This window comes from Miniopterus schreibersii (assembly GCF_964146895.1).
Source record: "Miniopterus schreibersii genome assembly, chromosome: 2".
Classification (NCBI taxonomy): Eukaryota; Metazoa; Chordata; class Mammalia; order Chiroptera; family Miniopteridae; genus Miniopterus; species Miniopterus schreibersii.
In genome coordinates this window covers 149,311,170-149,335,166 of record NC_138102.1, presented here as the reverse complement: position 1 = coordinate 149,335,166, position 23,997 = coordinate 149,311,170, and the positions used below count along the sequence as shown (strand labels likewise).

At 36.2% G+C, this 23,997-nt stretch overlaps 1 protein-coding gene across 2 annotated transcripts in view; it reads left to right on the top strand.

Moving 5' to 3' along the window:
• CNTN1 (contactin 1) overlaps positions 1–21,264 on the top strand; it is a 266,848-nt gene extending 245,584 nt beyond the window's left edge. For both annotated transcript variants that reach the window (XM_081131031.1, XM_081131032.1), the window contains one exon: positions 18,800–21,264. In XM_081131031.1, coding sequence (XP_080987157.1) covers positions 18,800–18,876 — 77 coding nt within the window. In that variant the 3' untranslated portion in view covers positions 18,877–21,264. The remainder of the gene's footprint in view (positions 1–18,799) is intronic.
• Positions 21,265–23,997: the final 2,733 nt, after the last annotated feature.

Here is a 23,997-nt window from a genome sequence, read left to right as displayed (position 1 = left end):
ACCAACAAGATGACAGGCATTCTGCTAGGTTATTAGTGACAATAATTGGCCAGCCCTCCCTGAAGCTTGCATTCTAGTGGATATCAAGAAAATAAAGAACTATCACCAAATAATAAAAGTATTTATATATAAGTTCATTAAGGCTTATAAGAAAAAAAGTGAGTGGCTAATATTGAGAATAAAAGTGGTAGAACTGATTTCAATAGGTTGATCGGGTCAAGCTTCTCTACTTAGGTGATGGTTAGGCTGAAATCTTAAGGAAAGAAACTAACTGTATCACAAAAGCAGGGAAAAGAGTCCCAGGTACAGGGAACAGCAGGAAAGAGCTTGCCATGTTCATGAAGCTGAAAGGCCAGTGCTACTAGTAGCGGTGTGGGATGGGTTGCAGAGATCAAAGAGCACAAGGCCTGGCCTTGAATACATCTCAGACTCATATCATTCTGCTCTCATTCTAACTCTCCCTCACTCCATCCTTACAGGATTTGTCAGAAGTGTGTACTTTATTTTGTGTTCAATGGGAAAACATTGATGTGCTTTCAGGAGATGATGAGTGATGCAATCTGATTTAAGATCATTTTTGGAGAAAACCCATTAGATAGCACAAAATGGGAATCAGTGGAGCTGGTGAGAAGTGGGCAAGTCTGAATTCTTATAATAAAAATTTTCAAACAGTACACATAAACAAAAAGTTATAGATTAATAGATATGATGTAAGTCCATTTATATGACGTTCAAAAGCAGAAAATAATGATGCCATGTTTAAAGAGGTGCATATGTGGCATAAGTAGAACTTCTCCCCCAAAAATGATTAACACAAAACTCAATACAGGGTTGCCTTGTGACAGGGCAGGGGACAGAGGGCAACCAGGAAGAAGCTTAGAGGGTGGTAACAATGTTATTGCTTTGCCTACCTGGTAAGTATACAGGTGGTTTTTTGTTGTTGTTTTTAATTATATTTTTAAACATGCTAATTTGTATAATTTATTTCAGAATTGTAAAAATTAAAAAGGGATTGAAAAAGTTAAGGACTAAAGAAAGGTATTGAATTTGGCATTTTAGAGGTCTGTGTTATTTTGCTAGGATTGCCCTACAACATACCACAGACTGGATGGTTTAAACAACTGAAATTTATTTTCTCACTATTCCAGATGCTGGAAGTGTGAGATCAAGTTGTGGGCAGTTTTGGCTTCTTCTGTGGCATCTCTCTTTGGCTTGTAGCTGACCATCTTCTTTAAATGTCCTTCCCTTTTCTATAAAAACACCAGTCATGTTGGATTAGAGCCTACCCTAATAACCTCATTTTAACTAAAGACTTAATCTCTAAATCCAGTCATTCTAACATATTGGGTGTTAGAGCTTCAACAAATGAATTTTTGAGGGGACAAAAATTCAGCTCATAACAAGGTCCTTGGTAATTTAAAGAAAAAACTTACATAAAATAGTGTGGGTGAAAGTCTTATTTCTTTAAGCAAACTTCATGGAGCTTAAATTCTAAAGAGAGAAGGTAATATCAGTTAATCAAAATGTAATATCTTGTCCAATAGGAGCAATATAACTGAAGAAAGTAAAGCAGTAAAGCAGAGGAAGATGGGTGAGGAGTGATGGGAAAAGGGCTCCCTAGGGCCTATGTTTTCAATAAGAGCAGTGGGAAAAGCCTGCTCTGATAACAGTGGGAAAGAGAATTCATTGAAGTGAGGGAACGGTCAGTGTAGTTTATCTGAGCGGAAAATCATTCTTGCTAGAACAAATGCCCTGCACTAGGAATATGTTGAGATGTTTCAGAAACAGCCAGGAGAGCAATGTGACTTGGGTGAGAAAGCCACGGGGAGAGTGGACACAATGAGACCGGAGAGGTAGACGGGACCTGAATCTTAACAAGGTTTACAGGTCCTGGTTAAGGACTTTGGAGTTTTCTCTAAGTGTGATGAGGAGCCATCCATTGAAGCATTTTACAGTAAGGAGTGACATGATCAGGCTTACATTTTACAAGCCTTATTCTAGTTATTCTTTGGAAGGAAGTAGGAATCTTGTGAATGGTGGGGAAAAGAATCTCTGGGAACGGGGGGGGGGGGGGTAAGTTAGGAGCCAAAAGGTGATGGTCCAAGCAAGAGATGAAGGCAGTTTTGACTAGTGTGGTCACAGAAGAAGAAATAAGTAGTAGTTATAGTCAGGATTTATTGGGAAGATGGCCCAGCAATGTTTTCTGATGATTTGCTAAGGGGTATGAAAAATATTTGACACAACTCAAAAAATTTAGATTGACCAACAGAGATCATCTATTAAAATTGCCAACGGAATTATCTACTGTAACAGAATCATTACTGAAAATAGATGATTGGAAAAGAAAAGTTAGGAGTTCAAATTTTGACATGTTAATTTATGTCCTAATGACAGCCAAGTAGAGACAGATTTTAAAAAATATATATATCATCTAGCAAAACTGAGACACCAACTGAGGTCAGATAACAAATTTGTCAGAGAACCAGTTGGCATAATTATATAACTATCTGCAACACATGCCGCCTGAGTATGGAAATGGAGATAGCAGATGGTTGTTGGTGTTGCCCAGAGTTGGTAAATTACATGGTTAATAGAGTAAGAGATCAAGGGAAACAAGGATTCATTACTGCTAGTTAAAGAATAATTTGAATAGATGAACAGAGAGTTTGTATGTATTAGAATATTTTCAACTGGCAGTGACAAACCCTCAATTCAGAATTGCTTGAGAGATAGGTGGCCTTTAGGCCTTAGTGAAATCAGTGTCTCAAACATATAATCAAGGACCAGGTTTCCCCTCCTTTCTCCACATGGGGGGCCTCATAATCAGCCTCATTCTTAGACTCATCGTTTTTTGTGTTTGCAAGATGGTGCAGCAGTGCTAGCAATTATTGCATGCAGCCCCGATACTGTCCAAAGAAGAAGGGGATCTGTCTTTTTGTAGTTCTATTTTAAAATGAAGGACATTTCCCAGAAGCCTCTCAGGAAATCTTCCCCATATTGTCCAGAATTGGATCACAAGTCTATCCCTCAATTCCTAAAATAGCATTTCCATGGTGCCTCACAGTGATCAAGATTTACTGCTGAGCTGGGGATGGGAAAGCCTTTCTTGAGAAGTGAACATCTGAACAAAAAATGGAGAGTGTATTGGTGAGCAAGCGGAGATAAAAAGATTTCTCCTGAATATTCAGAGTTAGATAAAGAGGTAAATAAGCATGGACCTAGGGAAAGCCATAAAAAGAAGCTCAGTCAAAGAGCAGCTTCATAAAAATGCGTAAGAAGAGGGATGAAAAGTTAGAGGAAAGATACAAAGTCAGCTTCAAAACCAGAAAATGTAGGCAGGATTATTTTTTTTGTTGAAGTAGCAAGAGATGGTCATCAATGTGGATCCTGATATTAAAACAAGGACTTATGACATTGAAAAAGTTAGACGTCCAAAGGTTATATCCATAAATTAAATTGAGAGAACTGTGATCCAAAGTCAGTAAACACAGGTTCATCCTTAAAAATGTATATTTGACATTACTACTGTTAAAGGATATTTAAATAAGAAATAGGAATGTTTAAGAAACACTTTAAGGCATTATTGCCATAAGAAAATTGTAAAGGTTTTGCTTTGTTTTATATTTTAGATTAGATACTCCATAATACTCAAATGTATGAGATACCTTTCCCCTCAAAAGCTACATTTGGTGGTCTTTTCTAAATTTAGGAAGTGGTACTAACAGGGTAGAAAATAGAAAGAATATTGCTGATGGAACTAAAATTAGAACTTAGAATGAGAAGGATTCCCATATATAGTTAGTGCTTTGGAAAAGGGGGTTGTAAATGAAAGCATTTATCTTTTTTGAAGATTGTAATTACATTGAAGAAGTTTCAGAAAATGAACCAATGGTCCTAAGAGAAATACCTTGATTCAAAGATAGGCTTTATTTTTCTGAATTTGGGGTATAAGCAAAATTTCAGTTTTACTAAATAGTAATTTGTTTATTTCACCTTGTTTGCATAATACCAAGCTTTGTAGAATGTCATTATACAGTTTTAGCAAATTTTGTGATGGGTCATAATATTTTGCATTAATTAATTAGTTATGAGAAAATGAATAACCCTGTGCAATGGCATACCTTATATGTATAATTTTAATTATTAGTAAACTCTATTTTGCATTTTTGTGAATTTTGGTATATTAGTGGCAAAAAATTATATAAGCTTATCTATTCTGTATATCTATTCTGATTTTAAATATTCTATGATCCTAAGGAAGGACTATTAAGATAGGTGCACCTCTTATCAAATCATAAGATATTACTTTATATTATCTCCTGAAATAAGAGCAACAAATAAATGAATTAATTATATTATCTTGGATTGTTATATACCTTAAGCATCAAAACACCATTTCAAAGTTAATTTTCCTTTTAAACATTTTAGGCTACATTGAAATTCACAACCCTCTCAGGAAAATATAAAGACAATTGTTTGTGCTGAGGGAGTTGGGTTTTAAATTTTCTCTCCTGAGGTTTGACACTTACCCACTGTAACATAAATTTGAAACCATTTAGAAAAGAAAATGGTTTTGTCATGGTTAAAAATAAAACCCTGGAAATTTCTCACAAATAGATCTGGAAACCTTTAATGCTATAATAAGAAGGAATATAAAACACTTAAACTGTAAAGTGATATATCAACATATTAAAATGGTCCATTTGATACTACATTAGGGACCAACATTAGTGATTTATGAAGGAATGTTTAGGTCTCAGAATGACTTCCCAGAATTGGGTAAGGCTAGAAGCCAGGCCCCTTGGTAGATTATTCACAGTATGAAAGCAATGCAATGGCGCAAAAGACATTCCAGAGGTACTTTCTACAGACACCTTCTGCAAAACAAGCCAGACCAAGAGAAAATAAATCATTTAGAACATATTCCAAGAGAATGACTTTCTCCAGCCGGTAGTCATTCTTCTATAACCTACCACTCCACGCCCCGTGTAATTGACTTTCATTTCTAAAGCAAATCACCAGGCTTGGTCACAGGGCCATGAAGCAGGAAGAGAGGCGGATGTTATAAATTACAGGGGACCAGCTCAGCAAGACCCTTAGCCCATAGGAGATGCCTCAAAGCCCAGCTGTGCCTGGGAGTTGGGAATTCTTTGGATATCAACGTCTGTGTAGATGATCCTACCAATGCCCTGGCTCTTAGTTCTTCTTTCCTAATGATCCTAATTTATAGGGAAACTAATGTCCTCTGCCCTTTCTCAGCCACCCACTTATGACCACAATCTAGACAGGGGTTCACAGACTTGAGAATAAACTAGAAATTGAGAATTCCTGAAACTCAAATGAGAAAAAAATGCATTATAATTTTCTCTAATTTCTAACTGGAGTGGATTATTATCTGCAAATATAAATTTAAGCAACAAATCACCATCACCTATTATAATCACAGATGTTCTCATATAATATTTCAGCTGTTGCAATATCACTTCTTCAAAAACATATTTATTGGACTTGATCTTAGATTTTATTATTTAATGTGCTAATAAGCACACAATTTTAATGTATTAATAAACATGCATTTGCTTTGTTGATAATTTTACAAATGCATTTCAATAAAGTCTATTTCCTTTTAACTCTACATATTGTATTTTATGTATATGAAAGCATTATTTTCAGTATTCTCAGAGATTCACAGACTGCCAAGGCATCTGTGATTCACAGAGGGCATATTTAGTATAATAATTTTCATGGCAAATGGAGAACTGGCACATATAATTCTAAGATTACAAAGAGATTGTAATCCAAGCAAAAACCTAAAATATAAAGCAAATTAATAGAGAAAGATTGAAAGTAGAAAATAATGGAAGCTCTTTATTATTATATGATTATTTAAAATTATATTATACTTTTACATCCCTACTATTCTTTCTGGAGGAGTATTTATTTTACTAAAATTTGAGATTAATAAAATGTATAATAAATTATGCTAGGAACTACAGCAGTAGTTTTGGGAGAAGAAGGCATTTGGCACAGATAATGGTAAAATCAGTATTATAAATATTTCATAGGGCATATTTGGTTGTAAGCATTTCTTTAAAAAGCAAGTAAGAATTTTTGGCAATGACTCTTTTTCTGGAATATGTATTTTTCCTGTAACATGAGATGTATGAGGCAAAGTTAGCCAGACAAAAGATGGAAAATCACAGTGAGAATATGATTAAAGACAGTTTACAGGAGGAAAAATTCATCTAAGTCAAAGGTAAAATATTTAAAGCACCAATTTATAGTCAAATTAAACTATTCTCTAAGTATGTCCTTTAAAGGAATATCCTCATTTTGCTGGTTCAAGATTATATTCTAAACACATTCTCAACTTAAAATAATCCATAATCACTATAGGAAACAGGAAAGGTGGTAAATCTCACACCTTCATTAGCAGAACTCTCACAAGAGAAAAAAAAACAGTTAAAAGTTTAATGTGCAGCTAATTTCTCTTGGTGAACTCTATTTTCTTTTTGATCTGTATTATAAAATCCACCTATAACTAACAAACAAAGTCATTCTCAGAATATAGAAATCAATTAAAGACCTTGTTTGTTCACATTTATGAACTGAGCACTTTAGTGGATATTAGTTAGATGGGATGATTGTTTAAAATTGAGCCTACAAACACACGGTGGGGGGGGGGGGGGTTGTAGGGAAACTAATTTCTTACACTACTTTTTCTCAGGAATAGTATTTCTGGAACATGCGTAGAGAAAGGGAGTTCCTGGGTAGGTCTATGGCAGAAGGGAAATATCCAAATCAGTGAATGAAATGAAAAAAGATTTTGATCATTAGTTTAACTCATTCAACAAAACTGCACTGAGCACCAAACATGTGTCAAGTAAGTCTCAGTCCCTGAAAGTTTGAAGCTCAGTGAAAACAAGGTCTCTTGTCAAGAAGCCCTAAACTCACTGGAGGTTAGGACAGGTGAAAAAATATTTGCAGCACATGTGCTAAGTGTTGTAGAAACAAGCACTGAGGGGGAAGTAATTGTTTCAAAAGATGACACTTTTGATGAATCTGGAAGATCAGCAGGAATTTTCCAGGCATAAAGGGGGTAGAAGGGCATTCCAGTCTGAGGAAGTGAATGTCAGCTCTGAGAATACATACAACTGGCATCTCACTCGGTGAATCTGTAATGCGGGATTCAAAACGGAGAATAGGGAGGATGTAGTTGGATTATAGGTTATAGTCTGACTGTAAAAAGGGGGCAAATTGAATTTGTGGTTTTCTTTCTTTTCCTATTATAATTTTTCTTTTCATATTATACTTTTTCTTGTGTTTGAGTAAGAGGTGATGAAGTCCTGAATTATGAAAGCAGAAGCAGTAGAGGGAGTGGAGCAGAGTGATTCTAGATTCACATTGGAGACTGAACCAATTGTACTTGGTGGCCAAGTTGGTATATTGCAGGTGAGGGAGAAAAAACATTTTGAAAATGACTCTGCATTTTCTGTTGTGAATAACTAAGTGCAAATCCACACCATTAACTGAGCTAAGTAATGTAGAAGCATGGGAAATTTTTATAAAAGTAGTGATAGGAACCAGGAGTGTGGAGGGAGAGAGAAGTGGCCCTGTGACAAACTCTGAACTCCAACCAAGAAAAACCAGGTAAGCTAAACAGCAGGTAGGACAGTCCAGGCAAGGCAGAGTATGTGAAAAATGAATCATTGCTTGCTGCTGGCCCAGCGGCTCAGTTGGTTGGAGCATTGTCATTGTCCTGTACACCAAAGTTTGCGGGCTCGATTCCCAGTAGGGCACATACCTAGGTTGCAGGTTCCATCCTTCCCCTGCCCTAGTTGGGCATATACTGGAGGGAATTGATCAGTGTTTCTCCCTCACATCCATGTCTCTCTCTCTCCCTCTCTCCTTTCCTCTCTTTATAAAATCAATAAAAACTTATCCTTGGGTAAGGATTTTTTTAAAAGAATCATTGCTCTCAAACTTTTTCCAAATTTTGTAATGTTTCTCTCAATGCCTATGTTATTTCAAACATACTAGCATATCATCATCAATTAACATCTAAGAGTCCCTCTGTATGAAATCCATTGTCAAGAGGCACAAAGGCACAAGACACAAATTTTGAAGAGAGAAAAGTGAATGAGTCTCAAAATTTTATAATGAAATGACTAGAAACTGGCACTACTGGTGGAAATAGAGATGTTGAAAGAAGAATTTTAGTTTCCATTCACTGTTTGGAAATTTGACTGGTTCAATATAAACAAAATGGTTTCTTAAAAAATTTCTCAGAATTCCTGGTAGTTAGCAAGGAATAACTACTTTCTTGATTTTTTAAAAAAATAAACTTCTTGCAAAAGTGATGAAAGCAAATCTTATTCTACTTCTTTGAAACCAAGAAGAATTTGAAAAGAACTTAAAATTTCAAAGTTTACCACCACGGAAATTAGACTAAGAATGAGCTTTCTGGTAGGAAAAGAAATTCTGAAAAATATATAAACAGAACCAAGGAAATTCCATGCAAATTTCATTCAAAGTGATTGGAATTATTTTATATCTTCTGAATGAGATATAAATTCATCCAGCTGAACAAGCACAGACTCTTAGAAATTCTTTAGAAAAATCAACATTGTGTTCCAGTCAGTAACTCCTTACACACTTCAGATTGTTGTTAAAACAGCTGAGAAATAGTTTCTCCCCGGGAAGTAAAAGAGAAGAGATTCATCTGGTTATGATCTTTTTAATCGTTGTAGAGATTCCATGCATTCAGACAGTTCCTTATAAGAACTTCATGTCACATGGAGACACACTGAGGCACCAATTAATCCCTGTTGATAGATGGATGACACTGGGTCCTGAAGGAAGGCCCTGAGGTCTGACAAACAAATGAGTTCAGGAACACAGTAGGAAGAAAAATCTTAAATACCAAAATGCTCCCTCAAACAGGTGAGTCACTCATTTGTTATAGCCCCAAAGCAAAGATTTATCAAGAAAGATCAAAGAGGACTTTTACCCCAGTTTTACCCTGGGCAAGCTTCCAAGGTAGCTGTGCCTCTAATCACTGCCTAAAACCAGTGAGGGGCTAGGATCCTGAGTTCTTGTAGTTATAGAGGTGTTTAGATATTGGCAGTAACTTTCGACTAGCAACTCATTGTATTGAAGAAGATTGGATTACTGCATTCTCTGGTCGTATTAAACGATATTTACGAAGCATCTGTGGAGTAGAAAAAAATAGCATTGAGCTTAGAATGAGGTTTGAATTTAATATCCACTTTGCCTTGTCCTAGGTGGAAAAATTTGAGTCGTAGGACCCTCATCTGTAAATGAGGATGACAATACATGCTTCAACTGTATATTATAAGAATTAAGCAAAATAATATGTTCCAAACTTCCCTGGACAGAGTAAGCACCTAATAAGGGTAAAATAAAAACAATCCATTAGATAGATATTTGTTGATGATATGGTATGGGTCAGACTGTCCAAAAAACTTATGAGTAAATTAAATACTTTTTTTAAAAGTCTTTTTTATTATTCTCATATTATCACTACCTGTATATTTAAATTTGGGGATTTTTCTGATCATTAGGTGAACATTTTATTTAAAAAGAGAAGCAGAGCCTGGCTGGCATGGCTGAGTAGCTGAGTATCAACCTAAGATCCAGGGGCTAGAGGTTCTAGTCCCGGTCGGGGCACATGCCCGGGTTGCGGGCTCCATCCCTGGCAGGGGGCGTGCAGGAGGCAGCTGATCAATGACTCTCTCTCATCATTGATGTTTCTATCTTTCTCTCCCTCTCTCTTCCTGTCTCTGAAATCAATAAAAATATATTTTTTTTAAAAAAAGAGAGAAGCAGGGATAAATTTTAAATTAAAGTTAATCTGAGTCTACACTTTGATAAAACCAGAATCTGAAATGGAAATCACCCCTAGGTAGGCCAGCCACTTGAATGGCTGCTGCTCACTAGAGCCCCACAAGGAGCCATATGAACTAGATGCAACTTCCACTTTGGGGCTCATAGCACCAATTGAGAGGATTGACAGAGGCTTTTCTGTCATCCCATAGCTCTCATCTTCTTGAAGGGCCTGCTGTTCTAAGGAAATTTAAAACGCAATATACTTACCTTTTCCTAGAACTAGGGAATGATTTCTCTCACAAAGATTGGTACTAGAAATAAGCATGCAAATGTATGTCTCTTAAAAATATGTCATCTTTCTTATGGTTTTAGGGATGCCTATATAAAAGAGACCCTCTATGAATGAATAGTTATGCTATTCAGCCACATGATAGGGTAGCATAGTCTCACCTAGAAATAAACAGTGTGCCCCATCATGACCTTGAACATGACTGTTAAAATCAGAAAAAGAGCATTTACTCAAATTTATATAAAAGAACTGAGAAGAACTCAGTGGGCTTTGCAGGAAGACATATCTATCTGCTTGCCTTAGTTTGAATTTTTTTCGATTAGATATAATAAATTTAAGGAAAATTGACTGTCGTGACCAATTCGTTTTACTCTTAGCTTTTATTGTTCAGTACTCTAAAATCCCAGCTGCCTATCAAACGAGCTAGTGTGTCAATGTGAGAGGTGGGGAAGGTGCAGGGAATAGTCCTTTTTCATTTCTAAGTACACCCAATGGGCCATCTGTAGCTCCTAAAAATGTCCAGAAAGTCTTACTCACAGATGTGCTCAACTGGTCCCTCAAGCCCAGCCCTGAAGAGGGACCATTCTCCTTGGGCTGAGAGAGATGGATCCTGGTGGTAGTTTGATGTACTCCACAAAGCTGGGGCTGTCCATGTAAGAAAGTTCTGTGGCCGTATCCAAAGCTAAATGCCGAGATGATCTGATCTAATGAACTGGCTCTGGTTGTTTGTGAGTTAATCACAAGTAAAGAACTGGAATATTATTTGTTAAAGATTTTGTATAAGAAGAGGAAAGACAATAAGTCCATGAAACCATTACATGTATGTTGCACATTTTATAGAATTAGGATCCAAACATTGAGGTCTGCTTCTCTTCTGTTGTTTTTTCCCCCAGACCCAGTATAATCTCACTAAATATTTGCTAAAGAAAGTATTTTTTTAATGAAAAAACTAAATTTTGTATTTCAAATTCAAAATTAGATGGCTTTTCCTATGCATTTTAAACAATTTTCATTTAATTCTCACAAGTATCCTGCTATGTAAGTGTTATGGTCTCCATTTTATAGATAAGGCAATGAAGGCTCTAAGAGTTTAAGTACCTTGTGAGAGGTCACACACTCAAGTGAGGCCAGTAGCATTCCAGTAGAATTCTTGCTAACCTTCAATCTCATGCTTTTGTGAAGCATCACTTTGCATTTCTAAAGAAGTAGGTAAGCCGATTTTAAAAGTCCTCATAATTATAGTCTCATCTTGCCCCCAAATGATGTCAAAATTAGGTTATTTGAGCATGTGTGAGCATGCGTTTGTTAGCCAATAGTCAGTTAGAAGTTACTTTTATATTTCCCAGCAAATAATTGGTCTTTACTCTATTGGAAATGCTTGCTCCTTTTGCAAAGAGGAATGCATCCTGGCAATCTAACATTTTCTGAGAGGGAAAGGGCCAGAGTCAACAGTAAGGAACGAATACAACTGCTAGGATAAGCTGCCAGCAAACCATGTACCCCTGCCAAAAAAAAATCTATTTTGCTTGGCATATGGGTTTGTAATTGCCAAACAAGTAGGAGCAACAAGATTAGTGGGTTTTACCAGATTGAAAAACCCATCAAAGCCACTGTCACTTATATGATCAAGCTTTTAATGTATATTTATAAAGCAATATCAACTTTGATTATCATAAATAAGGGGAAATATAACAAATGTGTTTGCAAATTTTATGGCTCAATGCTTGATATTCTTAAACACATATGGTTTGCTAAGAATCATAGACTCATGGCCATGGTAGGAACCTAAGGACTTAGAACATTGAAGCCTATCATTTAACAGAAGGAAAATCCACATCCGTGACAAGTAAAATAGCCAAAGATCACACCAGCTTCAGAGCCACATCTTGAGTCCAAATATTCTCTTTTGCCCAGAGTTATACAACTAGCTATTGGCAGAACTAGAAGTAGATCTTAAGCTGTTTGTTTCTTCTCCATATAACTTTGAATTTTGCTATCTCAAAGAGGTACAAGGAGATAAAATTATCAAAAGCAAAATAAAGAAGCTGGTACATACAGACAGTATGATAAAATAGGTATCCAAAGGCAAAGACAATCATCAAATGTAAAAATAGCTGCTGTACCTCAAAGGTCAAATCCATTTTATTCTCTGATTTCTCTTTTGTTTTCTTTTCCAGAAAGTCTTAAAATCAACTGGGGTAAATATCCATTACTTCATTTTGTCAAAGGCAGGTAGTTAATGCTTATAATAATTGATATAAGGTTGAAAACTGTCTTAGAATTTTCCCCAAGAGACCTATTTGAAACAAACCCAACTAACTTTATAAAAAGACACCTCTTTTAATTTTTAATAAGCATTAGATGACTAATTAAAATAATTTTGGTATATAGCCTAAAGGAAATTTTAGCATTAACTTCACTGAATTGTATGAGTTTTATTACAAATTCTATGCTAGTTTCCAAGAAAGTAAAGCTCTTCTACTTCATAAGTTTGTGCATTTTACACCTTGACTCTATTATGTAATTTCAGTGGATAACATGTAGACAAGATAAAAAATGGGGTGGGAATCTAGGTAGGAGGAAATCATGCAAGAGAAAATATACAAGTCAGAAGAGTCACTACAAGATGAAAATTCCAGAAATGAATTAACCAATAAAATTCTCAGGTTGTTTTGTCTCAGACATTTTGTAAAATCCCAGTAGCCAAGGCAAATTTTAACATATTTGTTTTTTGTCTCAGTGGCTTCACATTTTTCAAATGTAAAGTTCTGTATGAAAATTGGAGGGCATGGATTTTTAAAAGTGTCTTTGTTTATGTTTCAGTATCTCAAAGGAAGAAAGAGCACTCCCTCCTTTAATCTTTGTTTTCATGCATTTCTCCCAAAATTTAAGAAAACAAGTACCATTTCTCATATAATCCTCAACAACTGAATGGGAAAACAGACACAATTAAATAATTTCCTGAGAGTACACCAGTAAAAGATCAACTCAGAATTTCCCAGTGGTTAGGCTAAATCCAAAGCAAAGCTCTTAACCTTTACTATTTTTTTTCAAACTAAATTCCTATGATTGAATAAATATATAAAATTACAAACTCCCAATGGGCCTTCCTCTACAAATAAATAAAGTCAGAAATACTGACCTTACATAGACCCAGCCACAGTAGTTTGTTAAATTTCTTAGCTTGTTTTTCTTTATGTAGTAATTATCACTGCTTAAATTCCAGATCTTAGAGTAAATACAACCATACATATTTATATACAGCACCAAAAAAAAAAAGTTAGTTTCTAGCCTTACACATTCTAATGCTGTACCTATCATGAGTAGCTCTCAATGATTACTCATAAAAATGGCTCCTATACTCTGAGTAATTTACAGAAATATTCTTCAAGTCTTCAATGGCTAAATAGATCAGTAGCTTTTCTTACCTTGATTAGCTTCAAGCAATTGGGGAAAACAAGTTAAAGAGGTTATAAATACTTTCCTAATTACCACAAAACACATTGTCCAAAGTTGTGAATGGAACAGTATTCTTGTGGCATGCTCCTTGACAAAAGCTTACCATGGTCAACAAATTTGGGTGATAAAAATTATTCTGTTGCTTTTGGTAACTCTCAGTGTGAATTTGCACTTTTTAGTTGTACTCTTTTCCCAGAATCTTTCTTTTGCTCCTAGATCCACACAGCCTTTTCACGGTGAAGAGTACTGTAGAGAGTACCTAAGATCAGAATAAAAATTGACATCTTAAGTGACCCTGCCTCCTTGGGCACAGGAATTGGTTGAGAAAAGGGGACTTGTTCCAAGCTAGTTCAATCATAGAAGTCCATTAATTCAGCCACGGTAATTGGTCTGGGGATGTGTTGTGACCCAGACTTTGCAAATCAGAATCTTTCCTTGAAAGTTTTCTCATTGGAGTTGGGGTAAAAATATATCATCTCTTTACTCGTGAGAATATATGATTGTGATTTTGGTGCTCTTGTGTATGTTGAGAAGTTAGTCTAAGAGTGTGAAGTAATATGCAAAGGAGGAAGAGATGAAAGTCAGAAGCACGGAAGACACGGGTGTTCAGTAAACTTTCTCTAGTTGTCCAAAAGTGGTACATCGGCTCTTTCTTCAATTGGGTTTCTGTTACTGAAAGCAGGGTCTCAACTCCCATATCACACAGGAGATTACACGTGAGCTAGACTATTCCAAAAGAGTTCAATATGCACAATGTTGGTAGGCAAAAGGGCATTCCAGGAATGTTTGTGATCTAAAAAGACATCATGTGTGATTGGGAAACAGAAAGTACACATGTCTGTCTCAATTGTAATTTATGTACAGAGGACATCTACTTTATCTATTGTTTTGCTTTGCTTTTTACCCAACTACTTTTCAAATAGTAGTTGGGTAAAAACAAGGCCTATAATAAGAGATAAACTTCAAACTATAAATTTCTACATTTACCGGAGTTTTCTACTACTCATGCATTTACTGAATTGATCTACATGAAGCATCTGTTTTTTAAACTGTGATGAGCAGAGCCCCACACATTACATGGATGATGGGCTTGGGTACTAGTACCCGCATGAAGAGAAAGGAGGCAAAATATGGTAGCTTCCTGCCACAGACCCATCTTGGAATAAAACATTCCCTCTCCCTCCTAGTTCAGTAATGGGCTTCCACATATAAGTGCTTCTGAGGAAAGGTTATGCTGCTAATATATATATATAAGAACCATTGATGGACATCTCAATTATTACAATAAAGCTCTGAGATACATTATGTCTATTTTATAGTTGAAGAAACTAAGGCATAAATAATATTCTCAAGACTACCTAGGCAATAGAAGGCAGAGGCAGAATTTGGACTTCACTTGCTTTGCCTGGCCCTGGAGCCCCCTGATACTATTCCCAGTTTACTTGTACATTCCTACTATGACAGTGGCCTGCTTATTGATCCTCATATTTTCCCATTTGTTCTGTTGAAACCTAAACAGCCAATGACCAAGTGCATACCTGTAGTCTGACAGGTATCCGGGTACCTGTAATTGACTGGACGCAGCAAGGAAACACTCCCCAGAGTAGTTGTGAAACACCACTGAAGTGGGAAGGAAAAGCATCCCACATGAGGCTTGAGTTCCTACTGAAGAATTCAGGGAGGGTCTAAGAAAAGCAGCGATGAGTTCTGTTTCTGAGGTGCGGATAGGAGAAGAGGGGATGAATAGGATTGAGGGCCAGCAGGAGGGGAGGACAGTTTAGCAACTGGGTCTTCCCAGCGATGGACGGGAAGAGTGAAGAAGGTCTGAGGCACCACTGACCACAAAGCACTAGCCACTCCCAGCAGGACTTTTAGTGAACTCAAGAATTGTTAACAGTAAGCATCCACTGATATCCACCTAATATACCTCTAGGCAGTAGGGGGTCAATCATCTCCTCAAAGCCCTTCCTGCCCTCCACCCAGGGCCAGTTAGAGACTTTGGAAGAATCCAAAGTGCCATCCTGCCAGGACAAGGTAGAAGACCCCTGGGGTGAGCAGTGAAATAAATGCCGTTCTGATGTTATGGATTTTTAATATTACCTCTCTGCTAGGGGGAGAAACACTATCTCCTGAGGAAAAGCATTAATGGGAATGGGTAACTCCTTCCTTGCCCCAGGTCCCTAAAAGTTAGATTGTGCCACAGAGAGCGTATACAATGGAAAGACACATCAAGGTCACGGTGGTTTCCTTTTGTCATCCTCCTTAACCCCGTTGTCCCACACTTTAGCTTTCTCTCCCGCCTCGTGCTCTGTAATCAGAAGAGGTTCAGGGCATACAGCTGGAAGAATTATTCATATTATAACTTTGTAAATCAGGTTCTCATTTCATATTGAACTTAGTCAACACAGCTAAAAATACGATTTGGATATATTCCCTGTCCTGAAGCTGCTCACAGTCTAAAGATTTTAACAGTTGTGAACACAAAAAGCAACATGGCAAGGATAAAATTCCAAGTATTATGGCATCATCAGCAATAGCAAAGAAGTAGGAATTTGGATTGGACCATGGTGCCTAAATGTAAGCATCCGCAGCTCTCTACTTATCATGAAACATGCAGAGATTGTTAAACATTGCTTAACTTTTACTTGAAATTTTTCTTCTGAATATATACCTCCCTATATCAGAAATCCTTCCTAAAGGAAGGAAGTCTGGGCAATTTCATTTTTTAAAAAATTAAGAAAATCCAGTGGAAGAGCTATAATACTCTAAAATAGCTTCACAGTTGTTCAGACAGGGAAAAATGATTCATGATTTTTTCATGTTTGACATTCAGTAGATATGTAAAAAGTAAAATGTGCATTTACTACCTACCAAGTAAGTACTGAAATTATGTTTGATAGCAGTGTTGTGATATTCATTTTTTTAGGTATAAAACCAATATATATTGAAAATTCCTCAAGAATATAGGGCTATCCCACATATCAAATGACTTTAAATAGCAATTCAGTCAGGTCTCTGATTTGTACTTGGAATGTGGAAGAGAATTGGAGATGAAGACCACAATTACATAAGCTGGAGCCATTAGAGAAATGAAATGTAACACACATAAACATGAAGAGTTTATTTAAAATAAATCAAATATCCTGATGTTGAAGCCACAAATTATGAAATTGTGTTTGGTTTTCAAACTAACACCAAAACTTCAAAATGGCATCCACAGTCGACTGAGCTTCTTTTCGCGGCCACAGCTTGTGCTGAGCCAACCCACACAGGCAGGCAAGTACAAGACCGAGTGCGCGTTGCTGATGTCACTTGTGGCCAAGGACAGGGCGTCGCTGAGACTCTGCAGTCATTCTCAGACAGAGGTCTCCAGGTCGGATCGCTCAAATTAGGTCAAACATCGAAAACTCATGTGTTGTTTTGTTTTGTTTTGTGTGTGTTTTTGCTTGTGGTCGAGGTACACTATTCTTCATCGGAACACAATAACTTGCGGGCGGTGGCATATTTTTAATATCTCTGTGTAGAAAATAAGAGGGCACAATACTACTGCAAAACAAAGGTCTGAAACAGCTGTAGGGGCTGTGCCTATGGCATTCATTTTTCCTCTGAGCCTTTCCTCGACACAGGAAGGGCAGGGTGTAGCGTCTTTACATTTCTGGAACTGGTCCCTTTCCACAGCTGTCTACAGAGAGCGGCAGAGAGGTACAGAGGGTGGCCTTTGGAGCCAGGCCAATCTGCCATCTAGTCTTGGCTCTGCCCTCTCTGCTGGCCTTGGCCGTGACAAGTCATTTCACCTAAATTCCGAGTTAAATAATCTATAAAATCGGGGTAATAAGACCCGCCATTCTAGGCTGCTGTGTTAATGTCAAAATGTATATACAGGGCAGCAAATTGTCTGTCTTGCGGCTGTAGAGCAGCAAGTAGGAGCTCTCATCGTCATGATCAGGGTTATGATCGTTGTTGATAATGTTCCTGCAACATCTGCGTTCATGAGGCTATAAGCAGCTATTTGAAGGCTGTTTATATTGCCCTTCCCGTTCTGCCCTCACTTTTTGATCTTTACTATCTTGCTTATTCCTAAGAACCACTTTATCTGTGTCTGATGAGGTTTTCCATGTGGCAGCGAATGCTGCTGACAGGGCGATGGCGGACTGCATGCATGCAGATAGACAGACATCATCATCTTCTACCGCACAGGAGATGTGTGCGCTTTTAATGACCAGAGTTCGAGAGAAATTCCCCAAATCTTCCTGGATATAAGAGCAATATGCCAAAGAAAGGGATGTTTTCAGCCACTGTTAACATGATAAATAATAACGATTTAGTCTTTTAGATAAACTTCTAAAACGTGACACAAATTTGTCGTATTTACAAGCTGTTGACTGTGGTTTTTAGCCCGTCACTCATTCCAGAAGTTTATTCATTGAAGATGGTGCCTCATAGGTGTGGAGAGTGGAAAGCGATCGTAGGTCCCACTGTTCACCCCTTTCTCAAGAATTCCAGTGTGGGCAGAACCTACACCTGTAAACTTGCTTGACGACAGGAAAAGCCCTTCTTGATGTAATCATTAACTAAGGTGTGAAATAATTCTGTAACATATTACATCTTTTTTTTTTTTAATTCACAACATAATATCTCAGGGAAATTGTTCTTTAACTCTGAATAGGTGATTTACAATTATCCAAAATATTTTTCTGAAATCACTTTATAAGCATCTAAATGTCTTAAAAACCACTGGGGTATGAAGTCATGCAAGATCTATTTAGTTATACCTGTGATGTCATTATCCTGGATAACATCATTAGTATTTTTACTATCATCTCTTTATCTTATTTTTTTAACATGTCACATAGATTTTTTTTTTTTTACTTATTTATATATATTTTTTGATCTGTCAACTTCTGGTAGGAATTTGGGACTGTTCGGTCATAGAGAAAACATAAACATTTGTGATCTTATCATCTTAAATGATTTCTATGAACATGTTTTATAAACAGATCATGTACTCTCACACAGAATCCTTCATCAAATATTTCTTTTTTTCTTTAATGACCAAAGAATAGAGAAGCTGTGTGTGTGTGTGTGTGTAAGGAACCACTGGCACTCAGGCCTATATATTCTGGCCTTCCCCAAAGCAGGGTAAACGAACACCAGTGACTGTTATCAATGAAATATTATACGCGTTTTTGGTTTACTTTGTAGGTACATCTGCCCTATTACCAAGTCTTCTCGGCTTGCTGCTGCCCGCCTTTGGCACCCTTGTCCATTTGGGATTTTGAATGTGGTGTGACGGCTGCTGTTCCCGCCAGCTCAGAGGACACCCTTCATTCCTGCGATGACTACAGATCCTTTCAATTCCTGCGGCTCCATCCTAAGCCAAATAAGTTATTCTTTAACAAACTATCCAACTGATTTACAACACATGTGATGACTGAGGCATTCAGGAACCCCTTCATCCAAAAGAATAAGCTTTTAAATGGATATAAAATGATTTTTAACTCGTTCCAATATGCCTTATAAACCACTTAACCTGATTCTGTGACCGTTGCATGATTTAATCCAATGGGACAAGTTACAGTGTTCAATTCAATTCCATAGGCTGTAGAGTGAAAGTAAAATCACCATACACAGGTGCTTTAAATTTAATAACAAGTTGTGAAATATAATAGAGGTTGAAATGTTGATTGTATGTGGTAAATGTAAGAGTAATACAGTCTCTTGTACTATCCTCTCTGTTTTGGGTCCTGCATATTTTTGAATGGCCCCCTATCATTCATGACATTTTTTGTTCTTCAAAAGAATAGAGTATAACTGAAACATTTGGACATAAATCCCATGACCAAATCATTTTACTGAATCAGTTGAAAGATTTTGAATATTAAAAACCAAATTCTAGAACTTATCATCAGTATTCTTATTTTGAAAGTAAGTAATTTTCTAAATATTTGATTTTCAGGATCAGTAATATTTTAAGTTAGTTTTTTAATAGTAAAGTTAACATACCATATGAAGATTTTTTTTACTTTTGTACTTTACTCTGAAATTATTTTATGTGTTTCTTATCATCAATTTGAAACCTCAAAAATCATAGCTCTTATCTAGAGTAGTATCATATTGCTGTATTTATTCATGTGAAATGACAAATTTTGAAAAGTAGAGGGCTTCCATTTTTTAATCAAGATGTGACAAACAGTCTTTATACTGCTAGGAATAAAAGACAGTTAAGTAAGTATCAGAATTATGTAATAATATTCTAGTATCTTGGTTTTTGTGCTTCATTTCTAAGTAAAAACCTATCTTTATTGAAGGTGTGGGATCAAGAAATCACCTGTAGGTTGGAAAAACTACAGTATTACTTAATTTTTTAAATTTAATTTTAAACTCATTTCCTGCTTCAATGCAATACCGAAAACTGACTAAAAATACCAAATCCATATGTTGCTAATGGTACTTTGAAGGGTATGCAAAACCGAAAGGCCAGGAGGAGACAAATAATGTGTTTGTCCAGTGAAGTCTCCCAAGTGTTGGTGCTTTAGGTCTTTAGAAGTTGGGAAAGGAAGACGCACATTTCTTCATTCTTCATGGTGTGCACGGAAATGTGGTTGAGTGTGGATGTGAAAGAAATCGAGTAATAAGACTTAGATGGCTCATGAAATAGTGCAATGTCAGATGCTTCGAGAAGTATAATCCTATTTTATTAGCACAACCTTGCGAGCTAATTAGAGAAAGAGTTTATCTTTTTAGAAAGGATACCTTATAGGTTCATAAAAAAATATTTACAGGAAGCAAAACAGATCTCTTGCTACTTTATGCCCCTGTTTTTAATTTGTATAATTTTTGTACTATATGTGTAAATGTTTAGAGCTTTAGTTATGAAAATATCAATATTTCATTAGTTAACATTTAACTCTTTGTTATAAAATGAAACTTTTTAAAAAATAAGTGAAATAGATGATTTCCCAGTGAAAGTATGTCAACAGTCTTAAGAGCATTACCAGATTTCATAAAATATTTAATTATTTGAAAAAGAAACAAAATCTCTTCATACTTTAGGGAAATGAATACTCTCTAAGCCTTCTGTACAAATGTTTGTGTTTTCATTGTTATACTTTGGGGTTTTCCTTTTGCAGTATGACCCATGTTGGGCATTTTTATATAAGCGACAACTAAATCTTTTGCCAAATGCATGCTTGCCTTTTATTTTCTAATGTATGGTAATAAGGAGCAAACCTGATTAGATTTTGCATGAAAATGGTTCTGAAAGGTAAGAAGAAAACAGACTTTGGAAGTTATTTGTTTAATTTTAAATTCGTGACAGAGATTAGGTAGATTAAACTCTCTCATACACTGATAACTCATGCTTTTCATTTCCTCATACACTTGTACAAATTTGACTGGGACCATCCGTTTTAAACTGTTGTCAAACTAACTAATATATCATCTGCTTTAAGACGCAAGATTCTTAATTAAACTTTATATAGATATAGACACATCTGTTGTTTCTTTGTATTTCAAGAAAGGTGATAGTAGATTTCTTTGATACTGATAAATATTGATTTTTTTAGTTATTTTTTATCGTTTTTTTCAATGGAGTAGTATAGGACTGTGCTTTGTCCTTTCTATGAATGAAAACAGATTATAAAGAAATAAATGTCTTACTGTTATCCAAAAAATAGCAACTGTCCTTTCAATTTACCTAAAATTGAAATTGATTTTTAGAAGGTTTTCATTATAAGTCACATATCATGGATTAAATATTACTTGTTAAGCAGCAGTTCAATGTTTGAAGGGTTCTGCAAAAAAGTATACACACAGGCAGACACATATGTGAGCTTGAATGCGCTCCACACAGGCATTATTATATTGAAATATAATAACTTCAGTTTATGCAGATGTCAGTGACTATCACTCAGTTTAATGTTAGACATTAAAACAAGCCACTAGATGCTGAAAAATAAGAGACTAGTTTTACCGTGAATGAGCTGATACACTAATAGAGGAATTTGCATAAAACCATGACTCTACAGCCAAGAGTCTGATACAAGTAAAGCCTTCTCCGAGTCCTGAGCCAGACTGAACCCCAAATTCTGAATCACAAGGCTCCCTGTGTTTTGCCTTACAATCTTCTCCTGTGTTCTTGCTGTGATTCCACACTGGCCTTCTGACCCCCCTTCCTGTCTCATGAAGCTTGCTTCCACCATGGATTCTGCTTTTCCCTTTTGGACCCTGCCTCCATTTCTTGACCCTAAGTATTAGATTACATCTATTCTAATATTTTGCTTTTGGTATTTGACCTTGGATTGACCTAAGCTCTAATTCTCCAGGCTTTAGGAGATCAAAGCTTTCTCTCTATGAGAGCTTTATCCACCTTAGTAATTCTCAAACCTGGTTGCCCATCACAATAACCTGGATAACTTGAAAAAATAAAATAGATTCTCTGGGCCCCAGTCCGGACTTACTAAACCAGATTCTGGGAAGTGAGGTATAGGAATATCTTTTTTAGGTTGCTCAGGAGTGTCTGATAGGGAGCCAGGTTTGAGAATCACAGATTTTCATGATTACTACAAGTTAATTTATATTTTTAACTGAATCAATGATATCAAAATCATATATACATATTTTAGATATATTTTAAGAAAAACAAATCCATTCTCTTGGCTTGTCTAAATTGTTAATTTTCTCGTGACTAATTTTCTCATTCATTCTTATTTTTTGGTTCTATATCTTAAGTATCAAAATGTTATATACCTTTTGTTTATCTAAAATACTTCTTAATTTGTTTGATCTAAAATCCAAGCAGCAGACTAAAATGTACTTCAGAAGATTTCTTCTCTAAAGGAATGTAGATTTCCTTTACTTTTTTTAACTTTTTTCTTCATGTGACTTGGAAATTTAATTAAATTTTAATACTTAATTTCCTGAGTCTATAATCTTCTGGAGGTTGCTAATAAAAAGACTGATGAAAGGTGCTCCCTCCCCAACTTCAACTTTTTTTTTTTTTTTTTTCAGAATGAAAACATAGTAGTTTTGAATGAACTACCTAAATTAGTCAGTGGGAAGCAAAGATTAAGTTTCTACATTGTTTAACATATTTTAAAAACAGGTTTCACTTTTTAGTTACTACTAATAAATTTGATACTTGAGATAGATAATATCTGTCAATTCCCATGATCTTATTACTATTTGGCTCTAGAATTCAGTCAAGCTCATCATAAGGCAAAACTGTGACATGAAGGCACTTGGTCTTCATCTGTCCTGTATCCAGTCAGGCTCCTTGGCTTTGTGGGAAGCAACCTTGAAAGCAATGCTGAATACCTTCAGACCTTTTTATACCATTTACCTAGGGCTTCCACAACCAATGACCACAAACTGAATGACTTCAAGCAACAGAAACCCAGCTCTCACAGTTCTGGACGCCTGAAGTCTGAAATCAAGGTGTCGGCAAGGTGGGTTCCTTGTGGAGACTGAGGGAGGGTCTGTTCCATGCCTCTCTCCTAGTTTCTGTGGTTGCAGGCAGACCTTAGTGGTCCTTGGCTTGCAGCTTCTTCTCTCCAGTCTCTGCTCTCGTTGTCATGTGGCATTCTCCCTGTGTGTCTTTGTGTTCAAATGTTTCTCTTTTTATAAGGACACCAGTCATTGGATTAAGACCCATCCTAGTCCAATGTGACTTCATCTTAACTTGATCACATCTGCACAGACCCCATTTCCAAATAAGGTCATATTTATTTACAGATTCCAGGTGAATATAAATCTTGGTAGAATACTATTCAACCCTGTATATTTTTCCTTTAAACTTTTACAAACCTGTATATGCTCCACTCACGCTAATTATGATGTTGAAAACCTGCTCTAACCATTCTTTCAGAAAACATTTATGTTGATAACATGAAACAATATGGATAAATTTCAAATGCATTCTGCTAAATGAAAAGGAGCCAGAATCAACAGGCTGTGTGATTCTATTTATATGACATTCTAGAAAAGGCAAAACTCTGGGGACCAAGGACAAGTCAATAGTTGCCAGGCAATACAAATAGGGGGAAAGTTTGACTACAAAGGAACAGCATGAGAGACCTCTTGGGAGTGATGGAACTGGTGGCAGTGACTCAAACCTACACATTTGTCAAAACTCATAAAATGGTACAAGAAAAGGGTGAGTCATGCTATATGTACATTTTTAAACTTTTTAAAAATACAGTTATGCAAAGGTCATGGGCATTGCACAGACTAGTGATCATCTTCTAACTCTGTTATTACCTGTGAGACATTGGACAAGTAATGTGACACTTGGAAGGTTAGGTTTTCTCTTCTAGAAAATGAGAATAGCATTCCTCAATCATTCAAAATTATTTTGCAAGTGGTAGACAACTCAAATAAGCTTTAAAAAATAATATATTGGC